Below are 22,366 nucleotides of genomic sequence, written 5' to 3'. Positions count from 1 at the left end.
AACGTAAATGGGTTTAAGATATGGAAATTCTCCTGGACGTGATGAGATGAGGCTCTTCATAAGAGAAAAAAAAGAAGAGCATGTGAATTTTCACGGAAGAATGCCTCATGTTAATCTTGATCGAGATTAATGTCATTTTCGCGAGTTCAGCGAAGAAACCCTGGCTTGTTTTGGCTTTTGTGGGCTGGCCTGGGCAGGAAGCTCACCACCTTGTCATCAGGGCTCCAGGGGAAAGGCTGCTTGAGATTCGAACAGAAGGTTCAGAGACAGACTTTTCTGAACATAACTGGCCTTTGTAATTCAGTATCTTTCGTGGACATCTTTTCTAACAGGAAAGACGACTCTTCAAATTAACAGTCAAAAACATTGCTGTTTAGTGGAGCTGCTGGTTTTGTTGGTGAGTCGGCTTCTCGTCAGAGTGTCATCTCCCTACACAAAGCAAATACTCAAACCCCCGATTTCAGTTTTATCTATTCTCCCCTTTGCTAAGTGGTGTCTGGTTAGTGTGGTCACCCCTCCGTGAACCAGAGGAAAGAATTAGGAGTTTCTAAACAGAAACTGGTGAAGGAATGTGTCCTTTTGAGACTGCAGGATTCAAAGAGTTCACAGACCGGTCAATCAGAAATAAAAGGGCACAAAGATTAACCTTTCCGTAAAGAGCATATTGTGTTGATTTATTATAGACTGCAGTTAAAAAAAATATTTTGAGGTTATAGCCTCTCCAGTTTAAAAGCACTTAACCAGGAACATTTGAACAGCTATGCAATGGTCTCTCCCTCACCTGCCCCCCACCTCACCAAGTACTGTAAACAGGAGTTTGAGAACATTCAATTTCTTGATAGGAACGATCAAATGTACTTGCTTCTTAAAAGGAAACCACCTTCCAAACTTCCAAAGCATGCACTGTTACTTGGCATTAGGTATTTCAAAACGACCAATTTTGCTCGGGTATTGTAAGGCCAAAATAGAATACCTCTTTACCAGACATACACATTACAACCAGAAAAAAAAATTACAGACTAACCGAGTGTAACGATTCCATCAGGAATTAATGGGGAAGGCACTGCATCTCTTTCATTCCACCACACATGTACTATCCACTTCACATGCTTTGAGTTCAAGTCCTGTCCAACATTAAACAGCGTTTTCTACAACATACAAGTCACAGGTAGGGTAATATTCCGACACTATTCTTCCACCGCCGTATTTTTCACCCAAGTGTACAATGGGTATGAATATATGCTATCAGCTTTATTTACAAGTTTATCGTGACGTTTTAGTGGGGTAAAAAAAAAAAAATCAACTGTCTCAACCAACAGCTCCCACAAAAGTTTTTTTGGGGGGCTATGATTCATGTGTATAAACCACCACGCAAAAGAAGGAAATGGAAACAATGACCCAAAAGACCCAAACTATAATTTCTCACCCACTAAAAGTTGGCAGTGAAACTGCTATTCTCTGAATTTTACAAAGCGAAACTCGACATAGGAATTTCAGATCGACTTCTTTTGCCAAAGCACAAGGTAGACGCGGCACCGGATGTATTCCAGCTGGGATGCCCCGCGTGAGTGCTGTTGCAAGGACCGTCATGAATCTGGAAGGTGACAGATGTTCCAAACGCTTTCCCGTCCTCCCCAAAGTTGCAAAACAACAAGGGCATAATCTATACACGAACAAAGCTTAGTTCTGAAAATCTGTAATATACATGCACAAACATGAGAACATGAGCGGGGAAAAATGAAACACTACAAATCCCACATTTGCGTTGTTCTCGTTTTCACGACGTTTCTGCACCAGTTTGCGGCTTCGTGGTGCCTCTTCCTCCCGGTAGAGAGAGCCTACCCCGCAGGCGGCTCGGCAGCAGAAGGCTCTCCCCACCCCGGGGATGAAGCTGCCCTTGACAAACACGGAACCTACCAGAAAAGGACAAGTAGGAAACGCTACCGTGATCAGTTTGCGGCGAGCCGGGCCCAAATGTCCTTGCGCGATCACCCGGAGCTCAGGGATTGGCCCAGGACATTCCCGGGAGCCAGGAACGCAGGCGGAGGCGGAGCATCAGAACCGGGGGGCGGAGCCCAGAGTCCCTTCTGAGCAGGCGCGCTGGAGTGTCTGCCCCGCCCATCGCGGCGGCCGCCTGCCAGGTCGCGAGCGGCCACTTCCCCCGTACAAGATGCCTCCCCGCGAGTGTGATTCAGAATACTTCTGCCCCCCGGGGGCGCCAGTTCAGCTTAAGTGCAGGGGCGTGTACTCCGGCCTTCGGGTCTGGATGATTTTTGGTTTGGGTCTCTTCATTCGTTCCATCTCGTCGTCGTCTTCGTTCTCCTGATCGCTCTCACACACGTGGACCACCACGCTGGGAGTGGTGTCGGTCGCGGCGTGCAACTCATACTTTTCCCCTAGGGAAGGAAGAGAAATGCAGGGTCACCGAGGCAAGAAACATGGAGGGGTCTGCGCGGCCAAGCTCCTCTGGACGGTCAGCGGGGACGGAGGGACGCGGCCAGATACGCTCTGGATGGGTATTCTTTTGGTATACCTCTTTTTTGCTCTAGCAGAAAAAAATTTATTTATAAAAGTATATATAAATATAAGAATAATACAAAAACATACACACACACACACACACATATATAATCACCATTATATATTATTCTGCTTTCAAACACTGAATTGAGGTGTATGGGAGGAGTTTATCTTATTTATTTATTTATTTATATGGGGGAGGGGCAGAGGGAGAGGGAGGGAGAGAGAATCCCAAGCAGACTCTACACCCAGCACGGAGCCCAACGCAGGGCTCAATCTCACGATCCTGAGATCATGACCTGGGCCAAAGAGTCAGACACCTACCAGACTGAGCCAGTCGGGTGTCCCAAGGGGTGCATTTTTAATTACATTTAACATGCTCGCCAGGCCTCCTAAAATTCCCAGATGACTCCTGAGCACAGTGTGAGGAGCGTGCATTCAGGAGAAGACGGTGCATGAATAAAACACGGTAGGAAGGGACATCGCCAGCCTCCCTCTCAAGGCTCCTGCGTGGAGGGAGCACACACCGGGGGCCCCGCGAGAAGACTCAATTATGGCTGGTTTGAACCAGGGGCTCCCAAAACATGTTTGACCACAGCATCCCTTTGCTTTGGACAACTTGCACCCCCCGGGAGCCAGGAGTGTCCTGCATTTCTAGGTCAGCCTGAGTCTGACCAGGTTCAGTCCAGTTCAGGGCCCTCTGGCACAGCAAGGATAGGATGGATGAATCTTCTAGAAGTAACTGAGAAGCAATCTATGGCACTGCTCTGGCTGCCTCTTCAGGGCTGAGGGAGGCGGTGGCCAAATGTGGGTTGGGAGCCCCGCCATTCAGTACCCGGAGCCCGTGGGCGCATTCTTTTGCATCCCAGTGAACCTCCATCTCCTCCTCTGTAAAATGGGATCATAATCCCCCTGACCTCACTGAGCCAATTATGTAAGTGCAAGCCAAGTTCTTAGGTCCTGGTGCCCAGGTGGCAGGCCTGATAAGTGTCACCTAGTTTTACTAATGTTTACAAATAGAGCATGGACCATTACTGGTGGGAAGCTGGGTGCAGTGGGAAGCTGGGTACAGTAGGAAGCTAGGATTTAAACAGGTGGGGGGAGGGTTTGCTTCAGCTCGCTCCTCCCCTCCCCCCAGGTGCCCAGGGGTGGGTTTTCCTCCAAGTTCTGTGTGCTCTTCCTCAGCCCGGATTCCAGACCTTCCTGCCTCACACTACTCTGGGGACTCCTCGGAACCTGGAAGGCACTTTTCCTCATGAAAAAAGGTAGTTGTTGTTTCTCGATTTGGAATGTCAGGGAGGGAATGAAAGTGGAGGGTCACAAGATCACGTTGGTCAGGATCCTTATCTACCTACCAATTGGCCACAACCCAGCAAGCTTCTGCATAGGGCCATATTTGCAAAATCTTTGCAATCTTGTTGACTGCAAAGCACAGCCAAATATGAATGTTGTTCCAGCTCACTGTGAGATAAACTAAGGGTGAATGGATTTTATTATGTCTAGTTTCTGAAAAGGCTTCTCAGATCAGCCTTCTGTAAAGGCGTGGTAGATTCTGGAGTGTGATGAATTGTCTTTAGCTGGACTTCTTGCCTCTAGAGCAGTTTGTCACCTCTCCCTGATGGAGGTCCCATTTCCTCTCTTCCCTAGCATCCCCGCAGACTCCACTCCTCAGCTCTGCTGATGCACCTGAGCCAGGAGCTGTGGGGAGGGGCATCAGCTTCCTCAGACTGGCCATCTTGACCTTCATGCCACCATTACCAGTAAGTAATGTGATTCTTGCTCTCTCCCTCAGAGGGAATTTCCACTGGGGCGGTGTGTTCAGAAATATAATCTTTTCAACATGAAACTGCTGAGGGTCCAAGAAATAAAACACTCCAGCCAAAGGAACATCATCAGATTGCTGGGCAAGGAGAAATGAGGAGCTGAGAGTCTCAGCATTTATTATGGTTGCTCTATGGATAAGTAAGGAGGGTGGGCTCAAACCACTTCATGCCTCTCACTCAAACCCTAGCAGGTAGGACAGGAACCACCAACATTTTATTGTTTCCAGAAATCTTGTATTGGGCAATGCCTGTGGGCCAGGCACTTCTGAGGTGCTTTCTAGACAATCTCCTCTACTGCTCATAACTCCACTGGGTGATACCCATTGTATGGAGAAGAAGACTGAGGCCAGAGTATCTGTTACCTCTCTGCATACTCACACCTTCCTCGCATCAGAGGACCGGAACCTCTTCTTTCTCTGCATTTGAAAAGGTGTGAGCACCCCAATGGGGCCAAGAGGGGGCATGCCTGACAGGGGCTCTTTCTTCACTATACTCTGTGGTTCTCTTGAACATTCAAAAGGGCAAGTGAGAATCGGATCAATGGATGAAACCACCTTGACTAAAAATGAAGTTTCTCAAGTGTGGGATGGTCCGTTTTCCCTTTCCAAGTCCAGTCACTCATCCCGGGGTGACAGGACTGGGGCCTGGGTCTGGAGCCTGCCCACACGGGCTGCGCTCAGTGACGGGAAGGATTCGCAAGATGCCGGCCGTGGGGGGTCATGGTGCTTGGTCCCCATGACTGGCTAAGGCCAGAGGCAGGCGTGTATGCTCCCAACAACTTGAGTTACAGACACAGATGAACGCAGATAGGAACAATTCACAGAACCTGCTCGCATCCATCGAAGGACAGCCGAAAGGGGCCACAAGGCTCTGGCCGCTCCCTGAGGCAGGTGCGCATCTTGGTCTTGGCCCCCGAGCACAATTTCTCCCCATCTCTTTTCCTGCTCCCGCCCCAGAGCACAGCTTACCTGGCCCCAGCTTGGAGATAGCGTATAACAGATCGTAATTTATGACCGGAGTAGCATCTTCCACTTGTTTCCAACCAACCGGCGGCGAGGCGGGAGGAGAGATCAGAAACTGCTTGTCTGGATTTGGGGGAGCCAGGTGGGAACTTCCTATGTGTAAAGTCTGAGGAGAGAGAGAAAACACAGGTGGATGTTTCTGGAGGAAAGAAGCCACGCGATGCAACAGCACTTAGTGAGCTTGCGGGGGACAGGGGACAAAGGACGACCCCACGTCTGGGCAGCGGAACGCATGCTGTTCAAGGATGGCTCGCCATACGGTCTATTTGGAGAAGGCGGTGGGGTTATGGGGCGCCCCCTCCCAGGACCGGGACCCACAGGCGCAGGGGCGGCACTGCCCAGACTGCCACTGACCCAGACTGATGGAAAATTAGTACCGTTTTAGTAGAAATGGGAAAAGTAAAGCCCTGTTGCTTGAGGCCAGAGGGATCTCAGCATATATTTCTTCCGGCTCCTCATATCACGGAGGCATAGCAGAAGCTCCAAAAGGCTAAGCTACAGCTCGAAGATGATAGTTTCTCAGGGGCCAAAGCAGGGATGGGGCCCAGGGCTCCCGCCTACCCCGTGGTACCCAGCAATTCCCTCCCTCTGGGCTTCCAAATCACATGACAAAAGCGATGAAGGGAAAAAGGATCCGCCTTCCAGGAAGTTTAAAAAATAATAATAATATGAAACAATAACCCATGATGCTAGCTTGGGCTTAGAAGTCCTATCAGTGGCTAGAGGGCTGTCCACAAAGGTGTTACATCAACGTCTAACCAGTTTGGGTTTTCTTTGTATTTTAATTTTCACAATGAGCGCACATTTACTTTTGTAATCAGAAGAAAGCTGTGGGGGGCGCCTGGGTGGCTCAGTCGTTAAGCATCGGCCTTCAGCTCAGGTCATGATCCCAGGGTCCTGGGATCGAGCCCCACATCGGGCTCCCTCCTGAGTGGGAAGCCTGCTTCTCCCTCTCCCACTCCCCCTGCTTGTGTTCCCTCTCTCGCTGTGTCTCTCTCTGTCAAATAAATAGATAAAATCTTAAAAAAAAAAAATAAAAGAAAATAAATAAATAATAAAATCACCAGCTTTAAAAAGAAAAAAGAGAGAGAGAGAGAAGAAAGCTGTGGGAGGACTAAGTAATGATCCAGAACATGATCAAACTCAGAAAGGAGTGTGCTCATAACTAAGGATCCAAGGTCAAAACCCGTGCCTCCCACAGGCCACCAGGGGGCAGGGCATCCCAGCTCTAATTTACGCTTGAGGGGCCAGCAAGCCCTCCTGCCCAGGTCAGGAAGCCTCTCTATAATGTCTGCTCCTGTACCGCCCTGGGGAGCTCAGAGCCCCAGTGTGGGCCAGCTAGAACCAGAAAGCAGCATCCAAGAAGTTCCTTCTCCTTCCAAGGCTAACCTGTTGGATCCCTGTTACATCATCATATAGAACTTTGTGAGCTGCCTTGAAAATGGGTCACCGATCATTGAAGGTTGGAGGGAGGGGAGCGGGAAGAACTGGAAGGATGGTGAGCCAGGGAAAAAGCAAACCCATGCACAGCCCTTCGTGAATGTCCTGGGGCCGGGACTCCTGCTACTAGGAGGATTTCTTAGCGTTTGCTACCTGTTTCCTTTCAAGCCAGGCCTGGCAGCCCTGTGCCCATGTGCATGCCCGCATTTGCAGGCTGCGGGCTCTCCATCGCATGGAGCTCGGTGCTGCTAAGAAACTGCAGAGAGTGGGGACCCACTCAGGTCTGCTCTCCGTCTGGAGCACATCATTAGCCCTAACCCTGGAGCAACTTCCTGGAAACCCTCTGCACAAACCTTCGAGTGCTGGAGTAGCCACGGCCACAACCTTGTACTCTACGGACCACCTTCCTAAAGGAGCAGGAAAGGTTCTGCCAGAGTTCCTCAAACCAGGGTCAGGGCCATTTCTGAGATTGCCTGCTTTCAAACACATGCTGATATTTTCTTAAGAAAGGTGAGGCACTGAAAATTTAGAGTATGAACTTCGCCTTTCTCAAAACTTAAGAGTTTTAAATTTCTTTTTTTTTTAAGATTTTATTTATTTATTTGACAGAGAGAGACACAGCGAGAGAGAGAACACAAGCAGGGGGAGTGGGAGAGGGAGAAGCAGGCTTCCTGCGGAGCAGGGAGCCCGATGCGGGGCTCGATCCCAGGACCCTGGGATCATGACCTGAGCCGAAGGCAGACGCTTAACGACTGAGCCACCCAGGTGCCCCCATATAATGATCTTTTTAAACACATTTTCATGTGGCAGTAAAATGGTCACGAATAATGATGCATGGAGGAAGGGTATGGAATAGGATATACTTTGTAATTCCAATATTACAGTCCAAATGTATATGCATTAAAAAAATCAAGGTATAGCATAATCAATGTTTAAGCTACTTTTAAAAGTGGGGAGAGGGAGAAGCATGTGTATCAATGGATTCAACTCACCTGGGCAAAATATAATTTCATTTCCTTTCCGAGAAATTCAGTCTTATGCAGTTGGAGCCTGGCATCTGCTGCAGATAAGGGGTTGCTGAAGTTTATTCGGACTCGTTTGAAGCTCTTAAAATACTGAAAGGTGATATCCTTGTCGTATGTCCTAAAGAGGGATTCAAATTTGGCCTGAAAAGTAACAACAAAAATAAAAGGAGTTAGAACACATCTGCGTAGGAGTCTTGACAACTCCATTGGTTTCTTCTTGGGGAAGTGAACTAGTATCATTTCGAGAACACCCAACTCCTTTCTTAGAGGGGACGGAGAGCCACCCTCTGAGGAAGATTTGCTCTTTCTGCCCTTTTAAGTCTAAGACAGGTGATTTTATTAAATTCACAGAATGAGCAGAACAAGTACCAATACTTAACCACCTCTTATAGTCACAGAAACAGTCTTTTAAAGTGGAAAAGGACAGTTCCTAACGTCCAACAACCTTCCCCAGCCCCGTTAACTCTGATCCCACTGCTCAGTTTTGGGTGTTGCTGTGTGCAGCAGGTATTTCTTTAGGGCTTAAGAACACTGGAGCTCATTTGAAAAAAAAAAATTTTTTTTTATTGCACTGGGAAACAATGAAGTTAAAAGAAACCTTGCATTTCTTAGTGTAAAGGAAGAGGTTTAAGAAGAAATCCCCCTATTGTTTTCCCACTTGGTCTGTTACTTTTTAACTCTCTAAAAGAATACTGGTTTAAAAATTAATGTACTGCAAATGGACCCATTTCTGCATGCTGGCTTTAATATATGTACATTTCTAGCTCTAGTGTTATAAATGCTAGTGAAAATTATGAAACAACATGAGCTCTTAGAATGGAAATGCCCAAGTTCAAGGGTGTTATTAGGCTTCCATTCAGGAGGGAGCTCATTAGCCTTCTGGGAAAAGCTCTTTGGAGAGCGGGGGGAGGCCAGCAGGGGGAGGGGGCGTCAGCGAGAGGGTGCGGGGCGGGGGGGGGTGGGGGGGGAAGCTGGGAAGCCACTGCAAGGCCTCAGGATTCCAACCAGAGAGGGAGTTGACAGCCGAAACTTCCAGAAAGATTGTATGGACTTTGAGTCGTCGTGCTTTCCGAGTCTTTTTTTTCCAGACTGAACACCGAGGACAGGTTGTGGGAATTCTGTGTAAGGCAGAAAAGGGCTGGCTGAGGGTCCGGTGGGGGCAGCGTGCCTTCTATAAAGGGGATCCCTGCAGAAGGGGAGGTGGGTGGGGCCCACTGAGCACCTCGGAAACCTATGGAAAGCACGGTTTCTGCAGAGGGGCGGCGAGAGGATAGTGTATAAGAAGGGAGAGCATTTTCAAGACTCTTCTTCGGCGCTAGACAGAGGGGAGGGAATGGGATGTCCGGGGCCAAGGTGCTCCATAGGCAGGACAGGACCTGTGTTCCAGCTCGTGGGGCCAGTGGTCAGCCTGCCTCCACTGGGCAGGTTGTTAGGGGGGTGGTGGTGGGTGGGAACACTTCCTCTCTTTGAATTCCGTGGCTTTTCTTTAGTTTATGAACAGTTCTGAGGGGTTTTGCAGAGGTAAAGAATGAGAACAATGCACAGCAGATGCTTCGCGGGGATTTTATCTGGCTGCGTGTGTTTTTTTCTCCACCTCTCTCGAGCATGAGGACGGGCAAGTTTCTGGCACAGCGTATGGGCATAAATTTGGAATTTTGCATGACCTCATCAATAGGCATTGTGACCAACTGCTTAGTTTTGAAGTTATGATTCAGAATTTAGGGGGAGAGGACTTTGAGGAATATTTTTAGAATACAAGTCAGGGCTCAGGACCAGAACACAAGAGAAGCACAGTATCTGTTGAATCTGTATTACTGTGATACCATTCTCCAATAAAGTAATCTTATTGGTTCTAATAACCGGTATCTGGTTATTACAGTTGTTGGATGGCATCTCTAATTAATTAAATAAATACTGATTTTGACTCATATAAGGCTAATGCGAAATACACAGATTTTGTAGTACTTTCATACGTAGAATGTACTGATATCTAGTTCAAAAAAAGACCAGTCCTGGCTCACAAGTATCATACGCAATTATGGAGTTACATTTGATTTAAAAACAACAACACAGGCTCAATATGGCATTGAGTATAAAGCATAACACACGAATACCATCCCCAAAACAGAACACACAGAATTCATCCATATACAGTACTGTTCAAGATCAATTAGACAGCTGGGTAGCCAGTGATGGAAATCTTACATCTTAATCAAATGAAGAAAAGCACAGTAATTAAAATTATTAATTATACTAATTACCATCAATGAGAGCTGCTTCCCAGGAGGTACACTTATCCCCCACTTAAGTTATTTATCCAGTTTTATTACTTGCTATGGCCTCATTTTCCCTAGCTAAAGAAATCTGAAAACTTGAGGACAGGCCTTTGTAATGACTACAAACATACACACATCTTTACGATATTTATTTCCTAAGATAAAATTATTCTGGTCTCTAGATGTCAAAGTGAAAAGTTCCATTCACTGTCAGAAAAAGCTTCCCTCTAAAAGTTTACTACGACCTACACAGAACGAAAAATACCCTGTTAAAACCAGTTGCGTTACCAGTTGGTCAAGGGACCTAGATGTTTTCAAGTATTGAAAGCTTTAAAAATTCCTTCACAGTTAAGTCCTCAGGCAACGGCTTTTGACTGATAAAGCTCCAAGTATTTTGGATTTATTCCAAACCCCCAAACCCACAAGACAGCCACATAACACCCTGCAAATATTTCAGTTAATAGTCCCAATTAACATAATGCTTTGAAAACTCTCAAAAATCACATTACATTAGAAGCCTTACCCTGGTTTCACTTTCGCTGAAGAGATCACTGTTTGCCACACAGGCAATCAGGGAGCTAAAACTGTAGTTAAAGTTTCTAAAGTGCATCTTGCTTTCTTACAGTGAGAAGACTAGCAGCTCAGGCAGTCAAGCCCCAAGTGAGATTCCTTTGCAAGAGGCTGTAGGTCCTTTCTCCGACCAGCCCTTTATAAAGCACTGAAGTCCAGCCCCCTGGGAAAAAAAAAGCACAGCTTCCAGAGCATCCTGTTTGGACAGCAAATTCCTGAGTCAAGTCTGCATGCTTTCAGGCCGAGGGAGACAGAGTGTAAGTTTCTACTGGAAAGAGGTGACGTCAACACCTTAGTCATTTTCCCTATGCTAATTAACTTTGCTTGGGGAGGATGGAAAAAACAGCCAAGGTTTGCCTTGCAGCTGCTTTATCAACGCCTCTTGCAGCATACTTTCCATTGGTAGCCATTCCATTCAGCCACTCAGACACCATGCTCCTCGGCTGAATGGGACGACCCTTCTTGAGATGGAAAATGTTACGGAAGAAAAATGAGGAAGGTCTCCGCAGTAAACAGCAATTAGCCTCTAGGGGAGTTTCGAGCCTTTGGGAAACCTGGAAACCCAAGTCTCGACTCGTCGTTTGATCCCTGTAATTCCCTGAAAACCTCAAAGTTTCATGTTGGGGTATTAGAGAAAACATTTTGAAATCTTTCTTGGTCAGTGAACTCTTGTTTTTAAAGAGAAAAGTGGAATTCATTTTGAAATATGGCTTTTCCCCCCTAATTGAACTTTACTGGATGAATGTCCCAATTCCTGCTTGTATTCCACAGTGGGAACGTGGGGAGAGATCCTCAAGCAATCCTGGGATTTTTCATTGGAAAACTTTATTATTAGTAATTTGGGAACTAGGAATATGCAACCCTTTGATCATTTTCTAATGGCTATTGGATTCCGAAAAAGATACAAAAACATTTTAGGAGAATCTCAGCTCTGAAGTTGAGAAAGGAAACATTGCGGGCAGTTGTCTTGCTCTGAGACACGTAGACAAAGTTTGTTGTTGTTGTTGTTTTAATAGGAAAGGAAGAAGAAATGGAAGGAACGTATGCTACGTTGAAAAGTTAGTTCAGCTGGCCCCTTTTCCAGGTGCGATGTCTGGTGTGGAGAAGCTACTGGGATGGCAGGATGCTAGTTCTTTCCAAAGGCTGCAACTCTGAAATTCTAAGCACTTGACCAGCGTTGATCCCTATGGCAGCCTGGGTCCCAGGTCCTGCCCAGTCTCCCCAATTTCACTGTCACCTAAAAGCATTCCAGTTACTTATAAAAGCATTCTCTAGTCTAGAGGCATACAGAGACACCTCCTGCGGAAGCTTCCAAAACTTAAACAGAACCCTGCCATTCACACGTAAAGATTAACTTCAAAGAATCATTAAAGCCAGCCAATAATAAAATGAATATATGCCACGGAGAAAAAACAAACCGGAGCATTTATCCCTCCAAAAAAGGAAAAGCAAAGCCTTCTTGGATGAATGAGCGTTGCTTCATTTCGATGCACGCTGCCTTGCTGCCAACTGTAGGGTTATATAAGAAACCAGTTACAGTGTTTCTTCGCCAAATTACCCCTCACCCCCAACCTGAAAAGATCTGAATGCAAAGTTTGGAACACTGTGAATAGTAGGGGTTTGCATCGAACACCAAGGGCAAATGGTCACATGAGCTGATGCTTGGTGTTGGGGAGTGTGCTTGGGTGTGCTGCATTTTCAGTGTGGTCGGCAGTGGGTCCCTGACACATGGCTTTTTAGTTTCCGGTGGCCTCAGTGTGGCTAGGGGAGGTTTTGCTGGAGGAAAGAAGGGGAGGGGGAGGAGGAGACACAGAACTGCCTCCGCTCCTCCAGAGAGTCTGGGGACGGATCTGAGGTGCTCCCCACCCCTGCAAGCTCCAACCCCTTTTCTCTTTCTCCTGGAGTCCACCTTAGCAAACAGAGTTAAAAGGCGATCGGAGGAGGAAGAAGAGGCTGATTTCACTGTCTTCTTCTTCTTCTTGTTGTGTTTTTAATTTTTTTTTAAGATTTTAATTATTTGACAGCACAAGCAGAGGGAGCTGCAGAGGGGAGGGAGAAGGAGGCTCCTCCCTGAGCAGGGAGCCTGACTCAGGACTCGATCCTAGGACCCTGGGATCATGACCTGAGCTGAAGGCAGACGCTTAACCAACTGAGCCACCCAGGCGCCCATGAACTTGGATTTCTAAACGTCCTGTGCAAAAGACTTATGTTGTAAATAGCGATTTTCCCCCATAGAGGATAAAAATTGTTCCAAAACAAGTATTAAGAGAATGGACTTTCCTACATGTATATCCCTCGTCATTTGGGAGACAAGTACATTTTTGATTCTTGTTTGCTAGTTGGATATAAGTGATGTGAAGATGTCTCATTAGAGCTCTTGAAAAGCATACTAAAACTCGCACTTAAAATAGTAACACTGACACCAGAAGTTAAAGAAGAAATGAAATACTTTAGTCAACTGAAAGCTTTAGATGTGTTGCATTTCCTCCATTCATACCATAAAAATCCTAAATGAATCTTTTTAACTTGCATTTGCTTCCTCTGGCTCCATGCAGTTAGAGCATATTTTCACCAAGAAATTTTCTATTTTCAGTGAGGAAAAACTGAAGTTTATGTTGAATGCCACCATTCCCATTACAGCATTCCTCAGGCAAAGTGAGGATGACCTCAACACGTCCTTATAAACCCCAAGGAGTTTACAACTATGCCAAGAATATGGCACCGGGGAAACTTGCTACAAAGGACCAGAGAGGGAAACTGAGTTTGGGCTTTGATGTGCAAACCAAAGCAGGGCAAAGAATGAGGCAATCTGCAAAAGATTGAGGGAGCGGGGAGCGGTGGTGGGGGGGGAGGAATGACACACTTGATTCGGATAAAAGGTGTCATTTTATTTTTTTAAAAGAGTTTTTATTTGTCAGAGAGAGCGAGCGAGCAAGAGAGAACAAGCACAAGCAGGGGGAATGGCAGGCAGAGGGAGAAGCAGGCTCCCCACTGAGCAGGGAGCCTGACGCGGGACTCGATCCCAGGACCCTGGGATCATGATCTGAGCCAAAGGCAGACGCTTAACTGACTGAGTCACCCAGGCGTCCCTAAAAGGTGTCATTTTAAAGAGCATTTATCTTGAATGCTAATGGAACTTGTGATTGAGTCAAGTTTTTAGCTTCTGAGATAATGGAATTGTTTTATTGTTACTTTATATTTGTAGCCCTTTTCTCGATAATGTGGCGCTTTGTTCTTCCAACCTGAGTTACTATGCAGTAGAAGAACACAGGGGCTCACTCTGACTCTTCCTTACCATTTCCCAGTCTAAAAGATGGTATTAATTAAGGGGAGTGTCCTTGTCCTCAGCTTGTAAACCGGGTCAATATCAAATTCAGATCCAATGATGTGATGTTGGCAGACTGCCTAGCACAGCGCCTGAAATACAACTGGTGGTTGTTGTGTCTTAGCTGTGTTTCAATTTCCTATTTCACCTCTAATGATGCTGCGGTTCAGAAGGGCACACTTTGTTAAGGAGAGCCAGGACTCACCCTGGTCTTTCGATTGCAGATTCCAGGCTTGTTTCATGGAACCACAGAACCATGCCCACCTAGCAGCAGTGCCTTATGGTACCCTAGCTCATTTCCCCATCTCTGTTCTCTTAGTCCCTCTAGCTGGGCATCTTGGATGTCTTCCTCTTCTAAGTGCCGCACCTGCAGGTCCATGGAGAGTTCTGTGGATGCTCTGTACCACCCTCCACTTTGCACTCCCAGCACACCACTTCAGGCAGCTTCTGCAATTGCAACACCTATTAACTGGCCTCGCTGTGGCCAATTTCTCATTGCTCCAATATTGTACATTAATTCCCACAACATAAAACTTCCCGAAGCTGGGCTTGATCACATTCCTCTCCCACTGGGAAAACTTCAGTGACTTCCCATTGTTCCTTAGGTTGAAGATGAAGACTTTCACTTAGTATTCATCCCTGTACCCATCCAGGCACGTATGCATCCATCTATCCATTCATCCATCTACCTATCCATCCATGCATTCATGCATCCATCCATCTGCCCATCCAATTATGCATCCATGCATCCATCTGTCTATCCACCCATCCATCCATTTGCCCATCCAATTATGCATCCATCCGCCCATCCATCCATCCATCCATCCATCCATCCATCCATCCATCCATCCATCCATCCTTTCACGCAAGGAGTTTTAGGTGTTGGGGATTCAAGCGTGAACAGACAAAACTCTCTGCCTTCATGGAGCTTACATTCTAGACAGGAAGAAAAGAAAAAGAAGAGAAACAAGATAAATGAGTAAAATACACAGTCTGTTTAGACAGTGCTATGTGCTGGGGAAAAGGCACAGAGCAGGGATAGGAAGACCTGGGAAAAGGAGATGTTGAGTGAGAGACTAGCCAGAGAAGGCATTCCTGAGAAGATGGCATGTGAATGCATCAGATCTGAAGGAAGTAGGGGAGTGAACTGTGGGATGTTGGGGAACAGCATTCCACTTCTGGGAACAGAATACACAAAGGCGCCAAAGCAGGAGATGCCCGTCCCAACTAAATGTCCTCTCCCTCCTTTAGCCCCGGCAACCCCCGGGGCTCTCACTGTAGTCTGCCTGGCCTCCTACTTCTGTTCTTATCTGGCACTCTCCCGACTGCAGTGAAAGCCACGTGGGGGCAACACCACTCACTCTTCTGGAGATGCAGATAAATGTTTGTGTCATTCAGAGACTGCCCCAGGGAGGGCCCGTCTGAAGCAGGTAAAGAGCCAGAATTCACCGGGCATCCAAGGGCCACGGCCCTTGGTGTTCCTGACTGAAGGGTGCCCCGTGTCTTTGGTCTGGGCAAAGGCCACGCCCTTCCTTTTCATCCCAGGAGGTGGTGTAACATCGTTAAAGGCGCATGTGTGTGTTTGGAGCGTGCCAGTCTCATTCCTGGGCGTACCTTCTCCGTTCTTGCTGTGTGGGAGCCCGCGGGCCGCCCGGGCATGGGGGACTGAGCCATCAACTCCAGACTCAGAGGCCACACCCACGGGACACTACCAGAGGCCACGGCAGCCATCTTGACAACCCTCTGCATGTGGGAAGAACATATTCAACTCAAAATATTTTCACCTCTTTCAATGCCTTTTTATGTCCTTTTTAAATGCCTACTTTTAGGGTATGTTTTATAAAGTGCCCAATGTAGAGTTGAAGTTGTGTCGAATTTACGAATAAAAATGCTTTTGCTGGCAGATGTACTCAAAAATCTTTTACTAATGAGATTCATGATCAAAACCCATGGAGACCATTTGTCCAACAGGAATTGTGATTGAAGTCCCAATTTTCTTTGAGCTTTGTCCTAACGATCAAGTTAAGAAAGACAGCAGGAAAAATGTTCTTCTTTTTGATCTCCAAAGGAATTTCCATTCTTGTTCTCTTTTAGGAATAATCAGGGACCTGGGCTCTGAGAGGCCAGATTTGGGCGCAGGAATTTATTGCTTTTAGCACTGCTTTATTACTGGTGAAATCTGCTCAGTCACAGGGAGGGGCCTCCATTTCAAAGAAAATGTAAAACAAAGCAGGTAACCTTTCTGCTGATGGGCTTCAAGGTTCTAACCAGAACCCCCTAGAACAAACGGGCAAGTGGTGGTTCTCCCAGGACGGGGGACGATGCCTAAAATAAGAATTCCACATCTGAAATAAGAAAACCATCTTAAATGAAGATCACCTTTATGTTTAATAAACATGAATCTTCTGGATCTGTAGGGTAACACAGAAGAAATGATATCAATACTAACCTTCAGCCTGGCACATTTCTGATAATTTGAAAAATAGAAAAGCCTGATTCATACAAGACCGTGTACAAATAATTTGTATTTCTGGGATAATCCAGAACTTTCACGGAGTTAAATAGATAATATGGGTGGCTTATTAATGCCAGCGCCAGAAAGGATCGATACAGTCAGTGGTGAAGCTGCTAGGGGCGCCTGGGTGGCTCTGGGTTAAGCGTCTGCCTTTGGCTCAGGTCATGATCTCAGGGTCCTGGGATCAAGCTCCCTCTCCCTCTGCCCCTGCTCGCGTTCTCTCTCTCTCTCTCTCAAATAAATAAATAAATAAAAATCTTAAAACAATGGGCACGCATGCTCTGTTAAAGCTTATGGTGGAGATTTAAAAAAAAATTGCTATCATCGAAAAAAGGAAAAGCAAAAAAAAAAGAGAAGAGAAGAAATAAAATGAAACAATCAGTGATTAGGAAAAAGCAGGGAGGAAGAGCATGTTGAAATTTATACCTTAAAAAAGAGGTCAGCGTTCATACAAGATTTCATCTTAGTTGTTAAATTCCACAGGCGCTCAAAATCCCATTAACTTTTGTTTCCTTATTACCTCACTCTTTCCTTAGTACATGAAGGTTAACCACCCCTCTGTAACTTCTTGGAAACGCACTGCTTACAGGGCTTAAGATGGAGAAACAGCCATAGGCAAATCAGAACTATACTTAATGAATGACCTGCAGACCAGCAGATGGGATTAAGGGAGGTAACGTCTATTTAGAGATGACTGGGGCCAAAGCCACCCTAATTAATCATCCCTTATTTGCTCTCTTTAGTCTATTCCTTTCTAGACCCACCTTGGTTTAATTACTGATTTTAACTTCTGCCCAGGTGCCTTCCTCAGCAGGGGCGTGATCCTGAGGTGACAAATCCCTGGGGCAGGAAATGCACTGGGAGCGGGTTAGCCAGTTGGCCCCTGTGCTCCTCACTCCCCAGGACCTGGTTCTCTCTCATTCCAGCAGGCAGTCTGCACTCATTCATTCCCATCAAGTAAATCCCTTTCCCTCCAAAGCATGAGCTCTCCTTTCTCTGTGAACACTGACCAAAGAGCCCTCATCCTTTTGGTGCCATATTCCATGCTCATCTGGGAAAAACTGACGCAGCTGAACCCTGGCCAGGATGTGTGCTGCCGGGAGGCGGAGGCCAGGTGTCTTTCTAGTAGGTTCTCCCGGGGAAACCTGGCCCAGGACTGGGGCCCTGCAATAGCCTATGGATCCCGGGGGAAAGCGTCCAACTATGTAAGGCGGAGGGAGGAGCGTGGAGCAAAATCGCAATTTCTGAGTCTGTAAAACCAAATAGAAAACACAGTTTTCGAGAACTTTCCTATGCAGTTTGTATCCACACCCACTTTAAAAACTCAGGAGTCTGCTTGGAAATTGTTTTCTGCCAAATGCGGGAGAAAAAAGTATGTCATTAGTGTTTTCTTGCTCTTTGCATCCCCACCCCCAGGCCCTGTTTCCCTGTCTGTAGCTGAGAAGTTACCAATGGGGCCAGAGCATATGCTGTCCTTTTATACTTACACGGCCTTCTTCGCTGATTATTTACAAGTCTGATAATAAGTTCCAGGAGGAAGCATATCCTGTCTTCATGAGGATGACACAATGACTTCAAATATACTTAGAAAAAAAATAAACTATCCACACAGAACAAACAACTTTGGATATTAACACTCGCCCTCAGAAAAGAGCACAACTGTGCCAACTTTGTTGGGAGATTAGGGTGTTGCTGTCAAGTGACGAGAACTTGGCCACACACCTCTGCACCACGGACGTCTGGGAGGGAAGGGCTGTCTGTCCTCTTGGGTCTAGGACCAGTTTACTGGTTGTGAGTTGTCAGCTCCCCAACATTTAAGAAAGGTAGCTGTCAATACTGAAAAACTGGGAGGTTTCTAATAGAAATAGAGTATCTGGCTTCTTGGGGGGTTAAAGAAAGGAAGATGTAGCCATTCAGGGCCCAGAGGCCCACAGGGCTATGGCTGACCTGGGAGGCTAAACCCTGTGCTCTCCAGACATAATTGTCCCCATCGCTCCCAACCCCAGACCCCAAAGGCATTCCAGCTCTTGGCCTCTGGCTTAATTTAGTAGTCAGCAAAAATAGATTATTAGTCCCTTGCTGTGAGCCAGACCCAGAGGGGTAGGGGACGCGTGAAGCTGCTCACCATCCCCCCGCCCCCCCAGGGCTCACAGTGTTCTGTGTCACATAATCCACTTTGAGTAATACACACAGAGAGCATGTCGTCACTCCTCACTTGGCAATTCTTTATTTTTTTCTGGCCCCTTCACTGGCACAACATTTCCGTAAGTGACTCTCTGGACATTTGCCGAATGTTCTCTTCCACCCCTGAAATTATATGGTAATGCAAGCGAACAGTGGAGACATTAGGTTAGGGATGACACAGATTCTGCTCAAACGTCTACAAACCACAGTTGGTTTCTTTGGAAATTGTTCGTAGGACGTGATTGGGTCATACTAGGAAGGCAGACAGCACAGCCAAGAATCAGAACCTTAACGCACTCATAATGCACTTACAGACTTCTACAGAAGGAGCTTGTGATTGATGGAGGCAGAAAGGTTTGGTCATGGGTGGCCTTAGCAGACGGGGTTAGAGATGATCGCAAAGTAGAGATGCAGGTATTTTCAGAGTGAGGCTTTTAAGATCGTTCTTTAAAAGACCATTTAAGGGGCACCTGGGTAGCTCAGTTGGCTAAGCGTCTACATTTGGCTCAGCTCATGATCTCAGGGTCCTGGGACGGAGCCCCGCCTCTGGTTCCCTGCACAGCAGGGAGTCTGCTTCTCCCTCGCCCTCTGCCCCTCCACCCCACCCCCCCTGCTTGTGCGCGTGCTCTCTCAAATAAATAAAAAATCTTAAAAAAAAAAAAAGACAATTTAAGCTACCTTTGTAAAAATCTAGAATATAGTTTGATCAATCTTCTTCTGTTGAAATAACTCTTAGGGAGACTGTGCCTGACTTCATCCTTTAAAGAAACCCTCCCCAAGAGTCTAAGCTGGCCTGGCTCTTCGATCCTGAAGGAGATCACGGTGGTATTACTACCCTCTGTAGAGGTGAATTAGGTGGCATATACAGTAATCAACCACTGGCGTCTGCTGAGCCCCCACCCCCTGCAGCCCCTCAACCAACGAATAAATTCAATAGGCACTGGCTGCTTCCAGACCCTGAGACAGATGTTCTGTGCAAGAGGTTTATTTGGGGGGGTGCTCCTGGGCTCAATACCCAAGGAAAGGAGGGTGGGGGTGGTAAGAGGAGAAAAGGAGACTGGGCAGAGGAAGACCAAGACTACAATGTTCCAATGGAAGCTTTGCTGGTCCTGTGGGGTGTTCTGAAGATGGCCCGAACCTCACTGGAGCAGAAGGGCTGGGTGTTGATACCCCCACATTGGTCAGCTCTGGGATAGCAGCTACCTGGAGAAGAGGTGGGGAACTTAGGGAGGTGGCTCTCCTCAGCTGAAGTAATCCTCAAAGTGGGCAATCGCCAAGGGCAGCTAGGGGGCAAATCCTTTATTACTGAAGGATCCTGGAGTGTGTTACTGTGTCCACCAACCAACCAACCAGCCAACCAACCAACCAACCACCCCATCACTCCCAAGATCAAGGAACCAATAAGTTCCGAGGTCAAAGATTTGGACACTAAGTTAATCATCTGAAATAGCTCACAAATAGGACAGACTTTAAATTGGACACCATGAGAATACTACTGATTCCACTCCAGATCATTAGCTCACCTATCCACGTTAAGGAACTTCAAAAAAAATATATGGTTTAAAAAAAAGCAGTAAACTCAACAGTTTTATTTTTATTTTTTTTTAAAGATTTTATTTATTTATTTGACAGAGAGAGAGACAGCGAGAGGGAACACAAGCAGGGGGAGTGGGAGAGGGAGAAGCAGGCTTCCCGCCGAGCAGGGAACCCGATGCGGGGCTCGATCCCAGAACCCTGGGATCATGACCTGAGCCGAAGGCAGACGCTTAACGACTGAGCCACCCAGGCGCCCCAACTCAACAGTTTTAGACTCTCAGCATTAATCATGTCAATTGAAATCTCCCACTCCTAGGAATTTATTCTAAGGAAATCCACATAGCTGTGCGCAAAGATTTAGATGCAAACGTATTCCCCCACAATGCTGCTTATGCAAATCACATACCAAAAGCAACCTCAACATCCAGCCAGTGACCAGCTAATTAATGTGCTGAATCCACTCCACTGACTACAGAGCCTCTCACAATAAGGAGGTGAAAACTATCTCATGACACAATAAAGATGTTCACAACTTGCTGTTAAGAGAAAAAAGCAGGTTACAAAACAGTGTTTATTGCTGTGATCCACTTTGGTGAAAAGAAAAAGTGTGCGTGTTAGTATGAGATAGCAATGTTTTCCTTTTTTGCCTATTTGGACTTACTAGTATTTCCGTGGTGAACATTTATGACATTTGTAATAACCAAAAGACTCCTCTTTCCCCTCCCCCACTATCTCTTGTATATCAGTGGTCACAGAAACCTTGGTTAACAGATAAGCTATTCAAGGTTAAACTTAGGGAGAGGAAATCTACCTCCTTTTTTTTTGCATAATGGTGTGGTATGTGGCTTTAATTTCTTTGTGCTGCGAGTATTTGATACACACAATTCCCAAACCTGGTATTTATAACCCATGAATATTTTGGGGTGCCAACTGCTGAAAGAATCCCATCTCTTACCTACATATTTTTAAAAAAATGGATTTCACTGGAAAATATTTTTTCTTTTTTTTAATTTAATTTTATTATGTTATGTTAGTCACCATACATCATTAGTTTTTGATGTAGTGTTCCACAGTTCATTGTTTTCGTATAACACCCAGTGCTCCATGCAGTACGTGCCCTCCTTAATACCTGTCACCAGGCTAATCCATCCCCCCACCCCCCTCCCCTCTAACACCCTCAGTTTGTTTCTCAGAGTCCATAGTCTCTCATGGTTCATCTCCCCCTCCGATTTCTCCCCCCTTCATTTTTCCCTTCCTTCTCCTAATGTCCTCCATGTTATTCCTTATGTTCCACAAATAAGTGAAACCATATGATAATTGACTTTCTCTGCTTGACTTATTTCACTCAGCATAATCTCCTCCAGTCCCATCCATGTTGATGTAAAAGCTGGGTATTCATCCTTTCTGATGGCTGAATAATATTCCATTGTATATATGGACCACATCTTCTTTATCTTTTGTTTTTGATAACCTCTTTCGCCAACCATTTTTATCTGGTGAAGCGGCCAAATATCAGCTGTGTTGACTGGGCCATTCTCGCTAGAGTCAAGGCCACGGCCTGCCCGGAGACCATCACGAGGCTGTCCTGCTCCACAGTGCTGAGCTCGGCACAAGCATGAACAAGTCTCACGAGGTACATTCTGCAGGCTCCAGGGTGTGGCTGGCAGAACATATCTGATTCTGGAAAATCTCCTACCCAGGCCTTGCAGACGACCCCCAGCATGCTGCCTGCTCTGAGCAGAACTCTCAAATTCTTTTTTGTCACTGCCATTCCTCACCCCTCCTCCTTCCTCGTCTGTGCTTTCTCTACTCTTCTTGCTGTCCCAGAGTCACATTCCAGATCTCTTCCTTTCTCCTTGGGATGGCCCTGCCCTCCGCATCTCCCTTCGAGCAAGACTGGAATGTTACCTAATGAACTTGTTTGCCCATTACAGCATTAATGATGAGGATAAGGCCTCCCAGAGCAGATGTATTTAAGCCGCAAATTATGGACAGCAAAGTCTCATCCCCGAAGGAGCGAATGCATGGCTAAGAGGAAAATTCCAGGCAGCAAAGTTACAGGGGAAAACTCCCCTAGACAGGTGGGTTTTTCTGGGGCTCGGTTCTACCTACCTGGAGATGAAACGTATA

General features: G+C 46.4%; 1 protein-coding gene across 2 annotated transcripts in view; it reads right to left on the bottom strand.

Moving 5' to 3' along the window:
• Positions 1 to 647: 647 nt before the first annotated feature.
• RCAN1 (regulator of calcineurin 1) overlaps positions 648 to 22,366 on the bottom strand; it is a 94,996-nt gene continuing 73,277 nt past the window's right edge. The window contains exons 1-4 of one of the 2 annotated variants that reach the window (XM_045902496.3): positions 10,630 to 10,806; positions 7,798 to 7,971; positions 5,312 to 5,471; positions 648 to 2,396 (exon numbers count right to left, since the gene is read on the bottom strand). In XM_045902496.3, the coding sequence (XP_045758452.1) occupies positions 2,224 to 2,396; positions 5,312 to 5,471; positions 7,798 to 7,971; positions 10,630 to 10,716 (594 nt within the window). In that variant the 5' untranslated portion in view covers positions 10,717 to 10,806 and the 3' untranslated portion in view covers positions 648 to 2,223. Of the gene's footprint in view, positions 2,397 to 5,311; positions 5,472 to 7,797; positions 7,972 to 10,629; positions 10,807 to 22,366 lie in introns of those variants that run through there. The other variant, XM_045902495.3, reaches the window with a different exon arrangement.

This window comes from Mirounga angustirostris, unplaced genomic scaffold, assembly GCF_029215605.1.
Source record: "Mirounga angustirostris isolate CCGP_5_RB_7025 unplaced genomic scaffold, mMirAng1.0.hap1 SCAF_1, whole genome shotgun sequence".
Classification (NCBI taxonomy): domain Eukaryota; kingdom Metazoa; phylum Chordata; class Mammalia; order Carnivora; family Phocidae; genus Mirounga; species Mirounga angustirostris.
This window is presented reverse-complemented; position numbering and strand designations above follow the sequence as displayed.